Source organism: Cornus florida, unplaced genomic scaffold, assembly GCF_030987335.1.
Source record: "Cornus florida cultivar Cherokee Brave unplaced genomic scaffold, ASM3098733v1 CherokeeBrave_3.0.0_Hap2_Chr03, whole genome shotgun sequence".
In the NCBI taxonomy this organism is placed as follows: Eukaryota; Viridiplantae; Streptophyta; class Magnoliopsida; order Cornales; family Cornaceae; genus Cornus; species Cornus florida.
Window position 1 is genome coordinate 25,121,970 of NW_026775573.1, and position 19,887 is coordinate 25,141,856.

Below are 19,887 nucleotides of genomic sequence, written 5' to 3' on the forward strand. Positions count from 1 at the left end.
GACATCTCCCTCCATTGAATTTGGCTGATCTGGTTGTGGCTCAAAAAAACAAAGGAATAACTACTACCATATTGCAAGTAAATTTACCTGGAAAGCTCCCAAAACAGATTTTCTTGCTGCTGCTGGAACTGTTGGGAATTTCCAAATCTGTTTTATCTTTCGTAGGAGGATTGTCTGTAGTCAAGGAATTTCCAACCTCTGAATCAAGATCTAGCAAATCATCAGGATCTCTCTCCTTTCCTCTAGCTGGAAAATCTGATAAGTCTGATGGCTTAGTAGTCTTCTTTGGCTAGCTGTACCAGCCATGGTCTTTCTCCCATAACCTTCTTCCATCAGCCCTCTTCCTTTGCTGCCTTCGCTTTTGTGTGCAGGTCATATAAGAGTCATCATGAATGGGAAACTTGGGATGATCAAGCCTTCTCTATCCCTCATCTTGATAGGTAGGAGGACTAACCATTCTTGGTCGGAGATGCTCATTCCCCCTTCTAACCCATACTTCCGAGGCCATTTTTGGCCTAGAATGCCTGTCACCTTCAGAACCTCTGTCTTGCCATCTACTACTTTCAAACTTTCTGCGAGGACGAGAACCTGGCTGATAGGAAATTCTATTCCTTTCCAAACTCTTTGGAAGGATTTTAGATTTCCTCTTTGCTACCTTTCTTTCTGGATGAACCCGGCTTTCCTTCTCTGGAATGGTTACAGTAACTGTGTTTTCCACTTTTTGGAAAGTTAGCCGGTCATGGACTTTCCTTTTCTGACCCGGGTCACTATTGGAGGGCTTTTCATTCTGCTTCTCTTTTGGAAAGTCTTTACGGCAACCTTCATTCTGAACTTTACACTTGGGGCAACAACCTTGTCGGATTAAAGTAATCTGGGCCTCTCAGAGTTGCCTCTCTAACTCAGCTACTATCTTCTCCATAGATGTTACCGCCTTTGGAATTTCCAACCTTCCACTAGTCGCTGGATTTACCAAGTCCACCTTCTTTTTGGAATGCTCCGGAACCATGGAAGCAACGTTTGCTGCAACAACCTTGGGGAAAGGATTTCCATCAACACCCATGACTTCTGATTTTTCTGGAAACTTTAAACGGCCATCTTCGATTGCCTTTTGTACAATGTTGCGGAAGATAACACAATTATTAGTGGAATGCTTCCACGAATTGTGGAACTTGCAATACTCCTTCTCGACCATTTCTGAAGCTGACGGCATCTTATAGCCTGCTGTGAAAATCAGTTGCTTGTCAGCCATGAGCAAATCAAAGATTTGCTCGGCTTTAGAAATGTCAAAAGAGTAACTTCTGGAAGAGTCTGCCCCCTTCCACTTAGAACCAAAGGCGGCCTACAAGTTAGTCGTGGCTAATTTTGGTTTTGTCAAGGCCTCACAAGTATAGGCCTTCTTTATGTTGAGCTCGGCTACATTTACTTCAAACTCCCCTTCAGTTTCAGTGGTATATACCTCATAGTTAGGATCACGATAGTAGGTGCCCTTTGGAAGAGTTCTTCCTATCTTACTCCTCACGAAAGAGCTCTTCATACTTAGCCATTTTGCCAGCCAAGTCGAACAAGTCATAGAACTGTACACCTTCAAACTTCTTGCGAAGTTCAAATTCTAGGCCGTTCACAGCCATCTTCACATATTCTTCCGACGGTAAAGACAAATTACATTTAAACTTGGCCCGCCTGAATCTGGAAAGAAAGCTCATCACAGACTCTCCAGGTAGTTAATGAAGTCTGGAAAGGTTTGCCATGGACACTTCAAGCTCAACTCTATAGAACTGAGTATGGAATAAATCCTTAAATTACTGCCAACTTTGAATGGAGTTGGCTGGCAAATTAGAATACCACCTGAAAGCATACCCAGTCAGTGTATTTGGAAACAAGCGTACCTTCAGCCATGGATTGGCTGCTGCTTCTCCACACTGAATAGTGAACCGTCTGATATGTTCCAAGGTAAACTATTCGCCCTCTCCATTGAACGTTGCAAACTCTGGAATTCTGAAATTCCTTGGAAATTCAACTTCATCGATGAACTCTGAATAGGGCTTTCTGTAAGTTGGCCTTCCACCCCTTCGAGTTAGGCCAAATTCCTGTTGAAGGAATTCTGCAAATTGGCCTCTGTTAAGTGCCATAGGTTGTGGAGGGTTGTTGTCTGGCCAACCTTGAGGTTGATTGGCCACTTGATGCCCCCCACCCGCCATAAGCAAGGGGTTGGCATCTGCATAGTTGTTTCTGCCATGATTCTTTCCTCCTTGGTCAAGAAGTGGCTCTCTTGGAAAAGGTTGCCCCCCAACCACCATAGGAATGACCATAGGTGGTGGCCTTGTTTGAACAGGTGCGGCTGGCTGAATGTTCACAGGTGGAACATTCTATTGTGCTTGTGGGTTGTGGTATGGCCATGGTTGGCCAGGCTGATCATGCCAAGTCTGCTGTGGAAATGCTACCGGTGGAGGATTCTGAACTTGCTGAACGGTTGGCATGGGCGCAACTTATGGAACAGTCATCTGTGCCACTAGAGCAGTCACAAGTGCAGCTGGAATGTAAGTCTGTTCCATTGGAAGAGACTACACCTGCTGCTGAGTTGGAGGGAGTGGCCCTGCATGTTGCTGAGAGGAACTCCCTTCAACAAATGTGGCCGGCCTACTCGCTTGGAAGGCCGAATGTTGGGACCCTTCAGAGTTGTTTGGCCGAGGAGCTAAACCTTGGTTTAAGCTTCCACGGGTTCGTTCCAACATGGACTCAAACCTTCAAGAGATTTGGTCCACCATTTCTGCTAAATTCCGCTCTTGAGAAATAACAGCTTTAGATTGGTCTTAAGCAACTCTGGCTAAGTCTTGAGCGACTTTAGCTTGGTCTTGCGCAAACCTATCTTGCTGTATTGCCATCATGCGGATGTTGTCCATGATGGGTCCATTTGCCATTGTTTAAGCAAATTTTTCCACCATATCATTTTCATTAGGTGTAAATTGTGAACTTTCCACTGGAAGTTCACTGGTTTGCATCTCTTCTAGTTCGGCAGGGTCTTGGATAGACTTGCCTTGCCTTCTTCCACCGGCCATTAAACAATCTATTGAGATGTCCCCCCGGGCATGCCAAGAATGTTCGGCTCGCGGAAAAGCGCTAGTTCCACTTTCCAGGTGAGTGGAAAGTAGGAGTGCATGTCGGGCGTGCCAGGAACTGCTGTCGTTCCAAAGTGAGTATCCGAACAACTATCCAGTAGGAAATTGCAGGGATCAGGCGATTGAATGAAGGACTGGAATTACCACCTTCAAATGTTTTTTTTGCCTTGAAAAAGGACTTTCGGACTGAACTATGGCTAGTGGAAAGGAAAGCGGTATTGAAAGTGCAGGACTTCAAAGTAAAGTGCTGGAAAGTAGGAATAATAAGTGCATGACTTGAATTAAACATATTGAAGGTGCATTACATGAATGTAAAGATACATGAATGTAAAGATATTGAAGTGCTGTTTTGCTGTGTGATTTAAACAGGGTTTGCAAGTGAAGCCTAAGTGTTCTATTTATAGAGCTCTCCATGCATGCATTAACAAGGTGTGGCAACTTCAGTAGCTTCCACGTGGAATGGTTCCAGATTACCACATGTCCCATGATTCTCAGCGATTGTAACTTCTTCCATCTTATCCATCTTCTGTTGTAGACTTCAACCACGTCCTCTCTAGTCTTCAACGAATTTGCGTCATGGGTAGTTTCAGAATGAATTCCCACGTGTTCTCTTTGTGACTTGGCAAGTGTCCCAAGATTTTGTTCTTCTTCCTCACGTCGTCAACTCCTTTCCTTAACTTTAGACACGATTTCACCAACTGCTGCCCTGTCACCCATGACCCTTGACAACTTCCCTTGGTTAGCGGTAGTTTCCTTATAGGTTTCCACCACTTTCAACCGATATATTCCTGTTTAGCCAAATGTCCCATGACTTCTAGTAGTCTTTCACTTCTGCTAGAACCTTCCTTTCATGGCATCGTGGTTTCTGACTTCTGATAAAACTCCTCATTGTGCATAACTTCCATTTTGAGACTTTCCTTCTGAAGTTTGGAGTTCATGGTGCCATGACCTCCTTAATTTTAACAACTCCTCCATCCTGGGTAGTTTCCAGAGTATATTTGTACACATCTATATTTCTCCAACCTACCTCCCTTTCTTCTATAGACCACGGTTTCCTTGATTTTAGGCTGAACCTTCCATATTAATTTCATGGCGTCATGGTCACCGAGTTTACATCGTAGGTTATGGTTGTTGCTCACTTCCTTAATTTTAGCAACTTCTCTTCAACCTTGACTTCCTCTAGATTTAGACCTCATGGCTTCATGGACTCCCTTTTCACGGTGATTCCTTCATCGTGGGTTTAAGCCTAATATATATATATATATATATATATATATATATATATATATATATATATAAAGAAATAAATTAAATCCCACGCCTTGCTAAATTTTAGCAATAGAAGTTGACTTGGCTGAACCATTGTTGAAATCTCCTAAAAATAAGGAGAAAGTTGCCTCCACGTCCTCATGACTTAGTCAACTTTTATTTAAATGAAAAATACCCATCTAATTGGTATCCTACTAAAATAGGATCTTCCAAATAAATTCAACTTTAACAAAATTAATCCATCGTGGCAAGTTTAATAAAGCTCGCCATGTGTCGATAAATTATTGGTTGGCTGACTTTAGTCTTCTTATGAGATTGTATTCATGATAATAACTCCACGCCATTTTCTTTTCCTTTTAGGACATTTTATCCTAAATTTGGTAAGTCCTAAAGGGACTCGCCAGTTGTCTTTTAATTTCCCATAATTTAAATATTCCAAGGTGGAATATTTATCAATATTGTAGTTTAACATGACAAGTTCCATTTAATATTGGAACTTGCCACGTACCTCTTTTCTATTTAAGGAATCACATTAACAATTCCATGTCACACCCTCTTTTCCTTGGACAATTAGAACATTAAATCAATATGGTAAGCTTTGTCAAAACTCGCCACTTGTCTCTTTTCCATTGGGTAAAATAATGGAATAAACAACAAGTTTGTGGATCACATATAATGCTTCAATTTATGATTTTGTGAATCTACAATGCCTTGCAGAGAATCAAAATGGTTCAAGCTTAGGGTTCGAATGGGCAGAGGCAAGGCTTTAATTGCTATTGTCAATTTGGGGATTTCACTTTTATAGCCTAAACAGCGATGACAGAAGCATCGTTATTTCATTCAATGGAAAAGATTGAAGTAGTTCCAGTACTCTTCCAATCTTATCCTCTGCCTTTGATTCAACAATAGTTGTATGCCTCTCATATTTTCTCTCTAAACTCTAGAAGAAACTCTTAGCGACTTTCAGTTGTAGGAAAAGTATAAACTCTCTGCAAATTACTACGTAAGTATAAGATTTTAGGTTTGCCAAATAGAAACAGAGGACACCCAACTGGTTTATAGAGAAATTGGAAGTGGAGATTAGGGATTAGGGTTTACTAATTTGGCCCAATAAAGTAAGATATGGGATAGTTTTATCATTTTCAATGGCACGTTATTAACACATGCCATTTTAACGAGAAGAAACAGCCGGAACCTCGCTGATGGGTAAATTTTGTATAAAAAAAAAAAAAAAAAAAAAAAAAAAAAAAAAAAATGATAATTTATGGGATTAACCGTAAAAAAATAATAATAATAAATAATAATAATAATAATAATAATGTTTACGGAGATTTTTAAGGGGAAAGAATAAAGTTGGTTTATTGCACTTTACCGTATATAGCATGTGCAAAGCTATGAATGCTATTCTTGGTTAGGGGTCAAATTCCTGTTTTCTGGAGACGACGTCGTGTGGATCATTCCACATAGCACGAATTCAAATTCACGACAAGTGTGTGTTTTAGGGTTTATCAGAAAGGAGGACTGTTTTAGGTAAGCAGATCCAAATTCGCGACAAGATTTCCTCAGAAGAACAATACCAGAACAGGTGAGTCCCTTCCATCACTGTCCATGTTAATTTCATATTCAAATCTTTGTCTTATTTGAGGTGTGTTGTTGTATCAACTTCACCAACAACAACCCACAAACTGTATTTTCTTCAACTCTACCCATTATCTTCTTCATCATCATCAGCTTTCAAATCTATATCTACCACTTCAAACAATACTCATTCACTGTCGATTACCTTATTAAATCATGTGGGTTTCCTCCAGAAAAGGCTCTCTCGGCCTCCAAGTACATGAACATCAATACACCAGACAAACCAGATAAAACCCTTCTCCCCAAAATCAAATTTTTCCACTCTAAAGGTCTTTCAACCCAAGACATTGCCAAAATACTGTCTGCAACACCAAAAGTTTTGAGAACAAGTTTGGAAGACAAAATCATCCCATCCTACAATTTCTTGAAGGAATTACTCAAGTCCCAAGAAAAAACGAATGCCGCTATTAAACGCTTTGCTAGGATTTTGTTGTATGATCTTCATATATCTATAGCACGCAATATTGAAACTCTGAGAGAAATAGGTGTGCCCGAATCGAATATTGTGGCTTTCTTTACAAAACAACCTTAATCTTTCACGCCTAATGATGATAAGTTTAAGGAGATTGTGGAGAAAGTAAAGAAAATGGGTTTTAACCTTACAAAAATGATGTTTGGTGCTGCAATTAATGCACTGAGGACAATGAGTAAATCAAATTGGGAAAAGAAGGTGGAGGTTTTTAAGAAGTGGGGTTTGTCTGAGGATCAGATTTTGGTGGGTTTTGGGAAGCAACCACAGTTTATGGTGGCATCAGAGGATAAGATTGTGGGGATAATGGATTTTTTTGTCAATAAAATGGGTTGGGAGTCTTCAATTGTTGCAAGGAGGCCAAAGCTTGTAATGTTGAGCTTGGAGAGGAGGATCAATCCAAGGTTTTTTGTTTATCAAATTTTGTTGTCGAAAGGTTTGGTAAAGAAGGATTTTGGCTTGATTAAGATGTTGGACTCTCCTAAAGGTTACTTCCTAAAGAAGTATGTGAAAAAATATGAGGAAGAAGCTCCTGAGCTTTTGAAGTTATATCAGGAGAAGTTGAATCTTTCAAAGTAACAGAGTGACCTTTTCAATGTCGTACATCTCTAATTCGAACTATAGATTGGTTTCTCCTTGTTTACTTTGGGGTAGTGAATATGATTTTGTTTAATTCACATTCGTTAATCGCTGAGCAAATTTGAGTTCTCTGTTTTAGTTCCAGCAACTGAAACTTGAAGCTTAGCAAACTGTTGCATTGAATTCTAATCTAAGATACTTTTGTAGTGGTAAGGCTTGGTTTGATTATATACCATTGTCTGTTTATTTAGGAGATCATTCTAGGTGATCTTGGTTTTGTTCAATCTGGTAAATTAGTGGTTTTGATTTTCAATTGTAACGATGCAAACCTCTAAAACTCAGTGTAGTGATTTTTTTTTTTTTAATCCAGCAACTGTTATCTTCCTCTTTCATTTAGAGCATAAAGAAATGATAACATTGTTCTCTTTGTGCAAGTGTAACTTTGTTGTTTCAATTCATGATTCAGTCCATCTACCATCTTCCTCCCACTCTGTACTGAGAACTTTCTTTAAGCTTGGTTATGATGTTCAGTTTGTCCACTGCTGTCAGATACCTCAACAACAAATTTATTTTTACAAGTTTGTGCTTGAAACAAGTTTCTATTCTTTCTGGTTAGTATGAAGCTGGAATGGAGAAGAAAGTAAAGAAAGTGTTTATGCAGATCCTGACAATGTGACTCAGGGTATTGTTGATAGCAGATACGCACCGACAAAAAGGAAGGGATGTTCCTGCTACTTTCTTGACCGACCTACTTGACCCTGTGACGTCCCGAGAAGGGTTCCTTGAGCTATTTGCAGGGTTGGAGGGAAGGATGCCAGTTTTAGTTATGTCAACTGCAAGCGCTCCCAAGAGGTCAAAAACAGAGATGGAAGCCCTCAGGGAAAGCCAAAGGGGTTAGCAAGTTTATTGAGGTTCACCCCTAGGGGTTTGGTGATGGTGGTAAGGTAAGGGCCTGGGCTAATATGTCCCACGTTCGAACCCCAACACCCCCATTATATCCCCTGATTGACCTGGTGCATGCCTTGGGGTTGGCCGCTGCACCCTCAGTTTCTAGCCTGGGGTGGGTCCAAAGGACCCTTTGCCTAGGGGAGTTGTGAGTTTCCAAAAAATATAAAAAATAGTTTATTGAGGTTCCCACAAGAAGAATATCCCAATATTGTTGCAGAAGAGCTTTATAGGTTCTTGCAAGACAATTTCTAGTTGAAGTCTTTAAACAGGAACTTCGTGTGAAAGGGGCAGAGGTAACTGGTTCTTATCGCCGTATGTACCACCACCACTCACACAGTCACACACACACACACACACACACAAAATAATAAAGAAAGAATAAAAGGAACTGGTTCTTAATGGTACTGAACTCTGATTTTTTCCTGTTATCAATTTGTTATCGAGGTTTTATGGCACTGCATTTTTAGTCAAATGTATATATATTAGCATATACATCTTCCCCTCCCCTTTTTTACAATGCCAAAGTTACCCTTTCCCTTAATTAATACGGAGTGTGAAGTTCATACATCATTTTCTAACCTTATCCCTCACTTATACAAGTATATTATTAAAATTATTTTTCTTATTAGCATAGTCTATTATTGCTATGTTATTTGATGATTTTAGAAAATAGAAATGTATGCTCAAGTAAATATTAATAGAGAAATAATCTTCCTCATTTGGTTGAATAAACCTAATTTAGGCCAAACGTGGTTCTTTAAATAGAAACAGATCGAGCCGTGTGCACAAACTTTCTTTGTGAAATGATTAGTCGAGACAAACACTTGTTGTTGGTCAGTACAAGAAGCTCCAATGACATCAGATTTTCTCCTCGGATTTAAATGATGAAATTGATGGAAACTCAATTCATTTTATTAATCGGATCTAACTCCATGTTACATCATCCATTCATTTTGTTTTGAAATTGGATACCAATAAATAAAGTGAAATAGTAATGAAATAAATATATACAGTATATGTCACATTGTCATAATCTCGGAGATTCATGATTGGTTACAGATGGTAATCTCACCTTCAGAGCAAATATGTATGAATAAATTGTGATGGAAACTTGTAACCGTTATTAAGCGGATTGCGTAATAACCAATCAGGAAGTGACAGCATTAGAAGGAATGATAGACCACTATCAAAAGACACAGACCACTTAATTTTACCTCTCAAAGGGCATGCTTAGAGTTCGAGGAGTCCTCTAAAAAAACACCTGCTAGTGGTTCAAGTAAACGCCATCTCTGGTCGGCAACCACCAACAATTTTGAAGGTTCGAAATATCATTGGCTACTCATAACACAAAAATCGTCATAATTTAAGAATACATAATCCATAAATTCCTCCGGATGTTACAAATCAACATCTCATGGTTTAAGAAAGTATTTAAAATCAAACGTTCCATGATATCGAAAAAGTACATTTCTACATCTGGGAAAGCAATGGGATAAATTTCCTGTACCATCTTAAAAACGCCATAGGAACTCACAGTTTACATTAACATTTCCGACAAGGCTCACAGCTATGCCCTTGGTACCCAAGAATTTCTGTAAAGTCAGTCAGAGGAGGATACAATCGGTCATGTGTCAGAACAAAAACCTGACTCATAGTATAAATATCTAAATGAATGAGCAGCGATATTTGGTCAGTACGTAACAACAATCAAGCAACTACTTTTGAAATATCTTTCTCCGTCTAAAACCTGAAAATATAGTCCTGTTGGAATTGTCCATGAGTCAGAGAATTGATAAGCCGTGGCACATGCACAACACGCTGACCTAGTCAAAAATCCTCTCCCCAGTTGCAAATAGTAAGAACACAAAAGAGCTGAAAATACAGAGCAAGCCTGGTGTGAAAAACACAGGTCTCCAGCTTTCTGGACTTGTAATATCTGAATTAGCAGTTTTAGCAGCTTCAAGAATCTTGCCAGTAAGGTCGACCCCAATAATGCCAGCTAATGTACCAGCTGTATTAGATACTCCCATGACAATTCCAGCATACCTAGGAGCGACATCCATGTGATTCACAGCAAACCCAGCTCTCCCTAGTGCCAAGAAACCAAGGGCCACAGAAGAACAAAATACAGTTCCACCAGGCGTCCTGAAGTGGGGAATTGCCATCAACGCAAAAGAAGCCACTATGAATCCAACAGTGTTCAAGAACTTTCTGGTGTTAGTTACAGATAAGATTCTCCTGGTGATCAAGTGATCCGCAACCACCCCACCAATATTTGAAAATATGAACATGTTGAGATAAGGTATCATCTTAGAAGAACCCATTTCCTGGAGACTAAGTTGGAGAGACTGTTCAAAGTATGTAGGCAGCCAATTCATGAGCACGTACAAGGCATAATGAAAAGTGAAATTATTCACCACAATTGCCCAAACTGGCAAGCTGAGAATAATTCTCTTCCATGGAATTTGGGATGTATTAGAGAAGTGTCCGCCATTCTCCCCCTTTACCTTCTTCTGACTCCCCTTGGTTGGCAACAAAGATTCCCCAAAGCCAGCAGCAGTTGCTTTTGGATGCTCAGAACGGGGTGGGTCACTGGCATATTTGAACCAAAGAATAGACCACATGACACCTAAAGCCGCTTCTGCGAGAAATACAGATTGGGGACCCCTGAACTTCACCAGGCTCGGTAGCAAAAGCATACCTGCAGCTGCACCTAAATACATTCCAGAAGTCGTAAGAGAAACAGATCTTGACCTTTCATGCGGTGGGACCCACTGTGCTAGGACAGTGTGTATGGAGGGGAAGATGAACCCTTGTGCCACTCCAACAAGCAAGCGAGCTAATACCAAAGTCATGACTTTGTTTGGGTCTAGTGGTACTAAAGCACAAGTTAGAGACCATAACACAAATGAGAAGAGGAGAATACGCCTCCCCCCTATTTTCTGAGCAGCCCATCCTCCAGGCACCTGTGAACAGGCATATCCATAATAAAATGTTGAAAGTATAGTGCCTTTGCTTGACTGATTTACCCCAGCAGCATCAGCAGCAACAGTATACCCTATCGAGAACCCAACTCGTTCAATATAGCAAACACATGTGCAGATAAAGGTTAGAATGACAATTACATGGCGCTTTGGAAAATTCATCCCCTTCATGCTTCACTTATAAATTAGGTATAAAAATCATAATCCACTTCACTTTGTTGATCTTCTGATGAGCCCACTTTTTCACACTTTTTTGGGGTAAGTCACTTCAAAATCCACTTCACTTCATCTCTTTCTCCAACCTGTACTGCCAAAGCTGGAGAAACCAAGAAATGTAAAGGTTAATAGGATTTTTTAGACAACACAAAATTATATTGCAAACCAGCTTAAAAGTATTGAGAAGGACTGTCTATTACAAAAAGCTTATTAGTTGGATTGGACCTCTTTATGGTTCAACCATGTACTACATAAAGATACAAGTGGAGTTTAATTGCATTGTGGAGAGAGTCTCCAAACCATGTATACCTCCTAGACCAACTCTACATTAGAGTCATAGCTGTAATGTGAAGGAATGTCCTATAGACCAACTCTACATTCCTCCAAACCATTATAAACTCTACTCTAATGTAGAGTTGGTCATGTACAGATGGACTTTACAACCAAAAGATGCATTCTAATTTGTTGCATTCTCAACGAGGAGTCATCAAGTGTGTGCAGTACTTTATTATTGGCAAAACTTTAGCAGAATGAAGGCTTTTGAGAGGCACCATGACAACACAGTATCCCTGATATCAAGTGTGAAAAATTCTAACCAGTAATGTCCATTATCTTTATTTATCATTTATTATTGCATTAACTTGAAGTTGGTTTATATTAGTTAGTGTAAAATATTACTATTTTTTCTAGTTTCTGAATGATTTATACATATGCAGCATGGTATCATTATCATGTATTATGTGTTATTTTTCTGCAAATCTATTTTTCTCTCCCTCTCTCTCTTCCAGTCAAAAAACTCCCTATCTTCACTGCAAGTTGTTGATTTAGAGCTTCCTTCATGTCAAGATGAAGAATTGATATTATATACTCCCTCACCCATTGCCCATTGTATCTATCTATATATATATTCATCTGTTATTAGTAGGTACATTCAGAAGCTGCTTCCTTTATACCATCTCTACATCAGAGTCATAGCTCTAATGTGAACCTCCAAACTATGTATACCTCCTAGACCAACTATACATCAGAGTCATAACTCTAATGTGAACATCCAAACTGTGTGTACCTCCCAGACCAACTCTACATCAGAGTAATAGCTCTAATGCGAACCTCCAACCTGTGTATACCTCCTAGACCAACTATACATCAGACTCATAGCTCTAATGTGAACCTCCAAACTGCGTATACCTCCTAGACCAACTCTACATCAGAGTCATAGCTCTAATGTGAAGGAATGTCCTAACCAACTCTACATTCCTCCAAACCGTGTTAAACTCTACTCTAATGTAGAGTTAGTCATGTACAAATGGACTTTAACCAAAAGATACATTCTAATTTGTTGCACTCTCAGTGGGGTAGTCATCGAATGTGTGCAATACTTAATTATTGGCAAAACTTTAGTGGAATGAAGGCCTTTGAGAGGCAGCATGACAACAGATTACCCCAGATATCAAGTGTGAGAAATTTCTCATCAGTTATGTCCACAATCTTTATCAATCATTTTTTATTGCATTAGTTTGGACTTTAGAGTTGCTTTATATAAGTTAGTGTAAAAAATTATTTATATATATGCGGTATGGTCAATGGTATCAGTACATACAGTTTAGGATCTCACATATTCATGAGGTGCAATCCAATGTGGCCTTTACTTATAGTTTAGGCTCCATTAAAACCTACATCCAACCCAAGCATCACCTAGAAATACGCATAATATAAAACATAACCATAACTCAATCATTTGAGCATTAAAGCAGTAATTAGTCAAAAGATATAGCAGAATCACATAAATGTACTAAAAAAACTCTAACTAGCTTATTAATTACGATAGTTTAAACCTGACCAAAAGTGGACCAAAACGCATGCCAGTGAGTAAAGAAGCGTGGATCTACCGAGGCTTAGAAAAGGAATATCAAAAGGAAGATCTGGGATACCACCCCCGTTGCCTCTGCCGGCATCACCTCCATTGCCACCGCCGCCAGCTCCACCGCCATTGCCTCCGTTGGCTCCACCTGCAGGGCCGATGGTGCCTCCACCAGAGCTTCCATTAGCTCCACCATGGCCTCTGTTGCCTCCGCCGGCACCCTTTTTGACTCCCCCAACGCCATTTTTTACTCCGCGGGTGCCATTGCAGGTCCTTTGGTCTGGGCAGCTGACTCCTTCTCGGCAGAGCTGTCTTTGGATGGAGTCTTCATGGCCCCTGGAACCAGCTTAGTTGTCTCAGACCTTCTCCTTTCCTCGAGAAGAATTTCTTGGATGTTTTGAACCACCTGAAAGGTGTTCTGAATCATCTGATGCTCGTTGCCCCACTGGAGGAAGGAGTCAACCCTAGAAAGAGTTTCTGATGGCCCAACCTTTTCAAGTGTCCTTAGGAGACCATAGATGGATGTAGATGTCTCAAAGAGAGAGTCACATAGACAACCGCATCTGACAGTGATGTCTTTAATTCGGTCTTCTTCAACTGTTCATCGAAGAATTTTCTGTGATTACACTTCCTCTCAGTCTCGCTCCCGCCTTCAACAGCAACAAAGCTCCTCTTTGGCCGTTCATCTCCTCTCTCTCTCTGGTTTTTGGACAATGTATCAAGTTTTTTCGTTTCCAACACTGCAATAAATGCTAAGACTGCGTATTTTAGTGTTAATAGACTACTCAAAACCCTAAAAACACGTGCTACCGCAAATATAGTAATGAGGAAGTTGAAGATCAAAACTGAATCCAAACAAACTAAGACTGAATCTACGACGCGATGCAACTTTGGCCAGCAGCTGTTCAGGGCTGATGGATGTGATCAAATATTTCTGTCTGAAAATAAAAAGTCTGGGATGAATAAATTACAGAAGTTAGTGCCTCATTCCGCAGTTGACACTAACTTCTGTAATTTATTCATCCCAGACTTTTTATTTTCAGACAGAAATATTTGATCACATCCATCAGCCCTGAACAGCTGCTGGCCAAAGTTGCATCGCGTCGTAGATTCAGTCTTAGTTTGTTTGGATTCAGTTTTGATCTTCAACTTCCTCATTACTATATTTGCAGTAGCACGTGTTTTTAGGGTTTTGAGTAGTCTATTAACACTAAAATACGCAGTCTTAGCATTTATTGCAGCGTTGGAAACGAAAAAACTTGATACATTGTCCAAAAACCAGAGAGAGAGAGGAGATGAACGGCCGAAGAGGAGCTTTGTTGCTGTTGAAGGCGGGAGCGAGACTGGTGATAACTTAAAGGTGTTTTTAGGGTGAACACTGATCACGAGACCGGAGTGTGTCGCAGCAGTGTTCTACCATTCTGAAGAAATTGATCACTAATCCATCTGCTTGGCCTTTCAATCAGCCAGTGGATCCTGAGAAATTGAATATTCCTGATTATTTTTCTATAATTTCTGAACCCATAGATTTGGGAACAATAAAGAGCAAACTGGAGAAGAATTTGTATTCCAGCGCTGAAGAGTTTGCTTCTGATGTCAAACTGACCTTTTCCAATGCCATGCTTTATAATCCTCCAGACTACTATGTTCATATCATGGCCAAGGATGTAGAAAATCTTTTCAATACAGGATAGAAGTGCTTGAAGGCAAAATGGAGTTGTAAGAACAGAAAAGATGAAAAAGCATCCATTTCAAGTGCAAGACCAAAGAATATTGATCTTTCTGGGCAGAATAGATGTTTTCTGAGCAGAAAAGATGAACAGACATCTACTTCAAGTGGAAGACCAAATAATATTGTTGTTTCAGGGCAGAATAGCCATAAAACACCTTCATTGTGTGTTAGTTTGAAGCCCGGCAGCTTGATGTCAGCTATGAAGAAGCAAAAGTTGAGAGAATATCTTGTGAGAGTATTAAATGGAAATATGCCACAATAGTTACAGGCGTTTCTTTAAAAATATGATTTCATCTGCCAAAAAGAAGAAAAATTTGAAGTGGAGATAGATGCATTTGATGAAAAAACTTTATGGGAGTTGGAAACAGTGATTAGAAGTTCTTTGGATATAAGAGCTGCAAAAGTAAGTAGTTTTCAGGTGATTACTATATCAAAATTACTTTTACCTTTCAGTTTTTTTGCAATTGGGTCTAAAAGTTTGCGTTGGTTTGAGTACTTAATGTATTATCTATTTAACCATCTCTCTTATTCACACAGGCAGAGCCTACTAAAATGAAAGAAAATGGCAGGCCTCGGTCTTCAGGGAAGATTTTCCATAAAGGTATGAAGTGGCAGAATACAATTTCTGCTTTAGGGCTATATACGGAAACTGACTAGCCATGCATCTTGTAGGAACTGATAGGGAAGTGGGAGGCGACGGTCACTTTTAACCTAAAGACTCCGGGAAAAGGGACATTAGTGGAGATCTAGAGATGAGATCCATACTAGAAGTGCTCCCGGTTCTGCCAATATCAAACCTTCATTGGCTGTCTCCAAATGTGGTTCATGTGGCAGTGTGAGATGCCAATGCATACGTCAAAAGGATTTTGCTCGTTCATCCTCAAGTGGTTAGTTGATATTTTCTCATGCTGCTTCTGTACTCTGGATTTCCAGTAGTTGACGGACTTATTTCCAATCTTTCTTTTGGTACAGATTTATCTTCAGAGAAATAATTGGAACAAAATCATCGTGATGCTTATAAAACGGTACATATCACAGTATTTTGTTCATGTCATGGATTTATAACGAGATTTATTATATTTGACTTGCATGCTATACAAATCTGAGTAGAAAACTTTGTATATAAATCTAGGACTGCGAGGTAAAAATCACATCATCCCAGATGAGCAAATCAGATCCTGGTTCTGAACTTCTGATGGTAAGGTTTTGTACTAACTACAAACTGTTTCTTGGTAATCTAAGAATTGAAATGACATATGAAATTATCTAAAGGGGCCATTAGTGCTTTGGATGAAGAAAATATTTGTTCTATGTGATGCTTAACGATTAATAAGTGATTAATTGTTATAAAACTCATGTATCTGTGATTAAATAACTTATCAAAAATTGATGGATAAGTTTGAACTGAATTAATAATTGATGGAAGCATCACCTAGAAACATGAAACCCACATCTTGGAATTGAAGGAAATTTATTTTGTAGTTTTAACTGAATTAGTCCTTAAATCCAATTCCAAATCTCGCATACATTTCAATTCGTTGATGCAACAGTCTATAGAAACGAAAAATTAACACTAACCTAAGATAAATATAAAAGAATTACTACTACGAAACATTAAAAAACCAGTAATTAGGGATAGGGTTGAAGAAATTACCTGAATCTACACAGAACAGCAAAAGCTTTGATTCGTCGATCGATTGGTTGCAAAGACGAGAAGCAAAAGAGAAATGCGACGACACAGAAGAAGGGCTTGAGCATTGATCGTCGCAACCGTAAATGTCGCAGTGTGCGAGAGAGCGGAGTGCTAGGGTTCTTCTGTATCTCTGAGTCTGACGCTATAATGTCATGTACTTTGGCTTTACTGAACGCTACGAGGGTGAAAATCCAGTGAATTATTTGTAATTATTTTTATTTTTTTGTTATTTATTTATTTTATTTTTTTGGAATTTGACTGGAATGACTCTATGTAATTGCTTCTTTTTCGGAATTTAACCCTACTGTATTTTTTATAATCAGTTATTTAAGTCCATAAGAAGTGTAAAAGGATTTTTAGTTTTAAAACTTAAAGTTGGGATAACCTTTGGCATTGTAAACACAATTTCATACTTTATTTTTTTTTTATTTTTTTTTTTTATAGCAAAAAATTCACACATTTACTTCGAATTCAAGTCAAGGTAAGAAAATATAACTAAATTACAACTCTTGATCAACCTTGTATATCTTGGGTTAACCTAATTTTTCAATGTTGCACTAAGTAATATTGTTCTTGAATAAACACAAGGAAGGAAAAGAAAATTATTCAATAAACGAAAAAAAAAAAAAAAAAATTAAAATACCAACCATATTTGTTAGGTATTAACTAAAGAGGAAAAGATTCGCTTTAAGTGGGCTTAAAAAGTCACTTGTTGTCTAAGTAAATCTTTTATTGTGTACTTAAAATGGTAAAAATATGAATTCATTTATATTATCAAAAATATGTACAAAGCAAATTACAAATTAGGAGGACAGCTTGAGCTTGATTTATTCATGTATAGTAGTAAAAAATCACGTGCAATTAAATTTAATTTGCAACAAATTTAAATATTAAGTTAATATTTTATGATCATAATTTTCAATAACCAAGAAATAGCTATAGACATTTTTTTTGTTTTAATTCTTTACCTGTCACAATAATGTTCAACCTTAGTATTTCAATATACAACTTTTAGAAAACCAATCAAACTTACATATATGATTAAAACAAATACCAAAATAAGAGGAGAAACTCAAAAAATAAATAAATAATTAAAATAATTTTTGAAATTAAATATATCCAAACTCTAATTAAATTTAGACAAGAAATAAACTAATTAATAAATAAAACTTGATAAAAAATAATACCAGAATGAAATGGAAGATATCCAAATTACAATTAAATTTAGATAAACAAAAATAAATAAAACTTGATCAAAAAATAATACATGAATAAATGACAATGTTAAAGTGGTTCTTTCTAGTGAAATGACCACCAAAAGGTTTTATATTAATTATTATAATAGACTTAAGTAGGAAAGAAAGAAAAAAAATAAATGGATGGAAGGGAGAGAAGAATGGATGGATAAGACCTCTCTAAGGAAGAAATTGTGTATTTTCTTGGATGGATAAGACCTCTCTAAGGAAGAAATTGTGTATTTTCTTCTTTAAAGAAGAAAATAAACTCATAATTTACTATAGTTATTAAGAGAAAAGAAAATAGAAAGTTTTAATTTTTTTAAAACATTATATCTAATAATATTTGAAAAAAGCTTCCCTTAGGCCGCATTAGTAGGCATCTCCTTCTTATGCTAATATGGACGAACAACAACATAACATGTGTCCAAAAAAAATTAAACTTGAATTATGCAAATCTTTTCACAGTCATCCAAAAGGAAAGAAGATTTTTTTTTCTCCGTGTTTGAGATTTTCTCCCCACACCCAATATAGCTCTCTCTCGGTCACGATTCCTTTTTTCTTCCCACCAAATTGCTATTTATGCCCACCATCTCCCTAATTCTAAAACCCTAATATTCATCATATGTTCCGCCAGCCGACCTCCACCACCTCCACTGCTTGCTGATCTCCTCCATTCTCAAACCCTAATACTTTAATTGCAAGCTTTAGAGTTTAGAGATTATTCAACATGCCACATTCATTGCCTACCATATCTGTTGCAATTCTATCTCTAAAATGACACAAAACGACAACTATTCATCTGAAGGCGAATTGACTAGCTTCTTTAAAATTTCTATAAAACAATTGGGGGTTAATTTACCAATTTTTTTATTTTTATTTGGACTATTTGTTTAGTTTCTCAAGTAACGGATTGCAATATGAAGGTTTTTTAGAGAATTAATTCTACTAGGTTTTTATTATTTATCTTTAAGGATTAATGAATTTTATTTAGAGGAGATTTATTTATTTATTTATTAGTTGTCATTTCAACGACATTATTTCTTTATTTTTTGTCTTTTTGTATTCTGTGTTCGATTTAAATATTAATTGTTTGATATCTCCCTCGGTTTCGTGTGCGGACTTGATCAACATGTGTTCCGGAATTGAGGAGTATCACACTATATCCTCAACCCGGAGACTGAAACTTACGAGGACCTAAAAGTAATAACAAAAGGTGGGTTAAACCCACGAGCAAATCCTCTCTACTACGACCTAACAGAGAACTGATAAACTAGTCATCTCTAACCAGAACTGTCAAAACAATAAGTAACCATACATGCTAAAATATAAGTGCATGCAATGTATAGTGAACATAACTGTAGCCGAGAGAAATCAACTAGATACACACAAAGTACATAGTCCCTCTACCATGTTCAGAAATCAACACCTATACATGCAGCATATAGCCAGGAAACATATACCTGAACATCACATTTTTGGCAACATATCCCTGAAAAATAAACTACATACCGCGACAGTAATGAATCATGTCCTAACAACAAATCCAGAAGGTATAGGTGTGACTGCGTTTCTTAGTCATCTCACTATGGTTCCATCACTCAATATAATTCTCCCTCAGAATGATAAATATTGTAATGACCCAAACCCGGGGGTCCGGATCATTATCCGGGTCCTTACCCGAACCCGAGGCCATCTAAGGGTAATACAGTCATTTCCAATGTCAAGTTATAATTAACATCATTCTGGGGTTTATACTACATCATTGCATTATTAAACAGCTTGGAGTTGGTCACGAAAGAAGAAGAAACAAGGTGAAGGGAAGACCAGGAACCGGTCGACATGATGAGGGAACACGTCTACTGGTTTGGCTAAACCGGTCAATGTGTTCCCCTTTCACGTTGACTGGTTTAGTCCCTCACGCCCAAAAACCCCACTGTGAAGATACCAGTCAACGTGAAGAGCCCCAAACGTCACCAGTTTACCCTGTTGAGGCCCTTTTTGACTTGTACTGGCTGGTTTGAAGCCCCGATACCCATTTGGTTCATTTATGACCTCATATAAGGTCTAAACCTGTCCCAAAACATTCACAAATGACCCCAAGATATGTATGACGACCCAAATAAAAGAATCAACTATATTGTGAC

The 19,887-nt window shown here is 38.2% G+C and overlaps 1 protein-coding gene across 1 annotated transcript; it reads right to left on the reverse strand.

Annotated features, from left to right (window-relative positions):
• Positions 1-9,355: 9,355 nt before the first annotated feature.
• LOC132299989 (probable anion transporter 5) lies at positions 9,356-16,795 on the reverse strand. Its single transcript, XM_059796911.1, has 2 exons — positions 16,467-16,795; positions 9,356-11,319 (listed from the first exon to the last, which is right to left on the reverse strand). The coding sequence occupies exon 2, from the start codon at positions 11,172-11,174 to the stop codon at positions 9,843-9,845; it is 1,332 nt and encodes a 443-aa protein (XP_059652894.1). The 5' UTR covers positions 11,175-11,319; positions 16,467-16,795; the 3' UTR covers positions 9,356-9,842.
• Positions 16,796-19,887: the final 3,092 nt, after the last annotated feature.

What these genes read in the sequence shown, in the direction of transcription:
- LOC132299989 (XM_059796911.1), bottom strand. Translation starts at nt 11,174, where the DNA reads ATGAAGGGGATGAATTTTCCAAAGCGCCATGTAATTGTCATTCTAACC.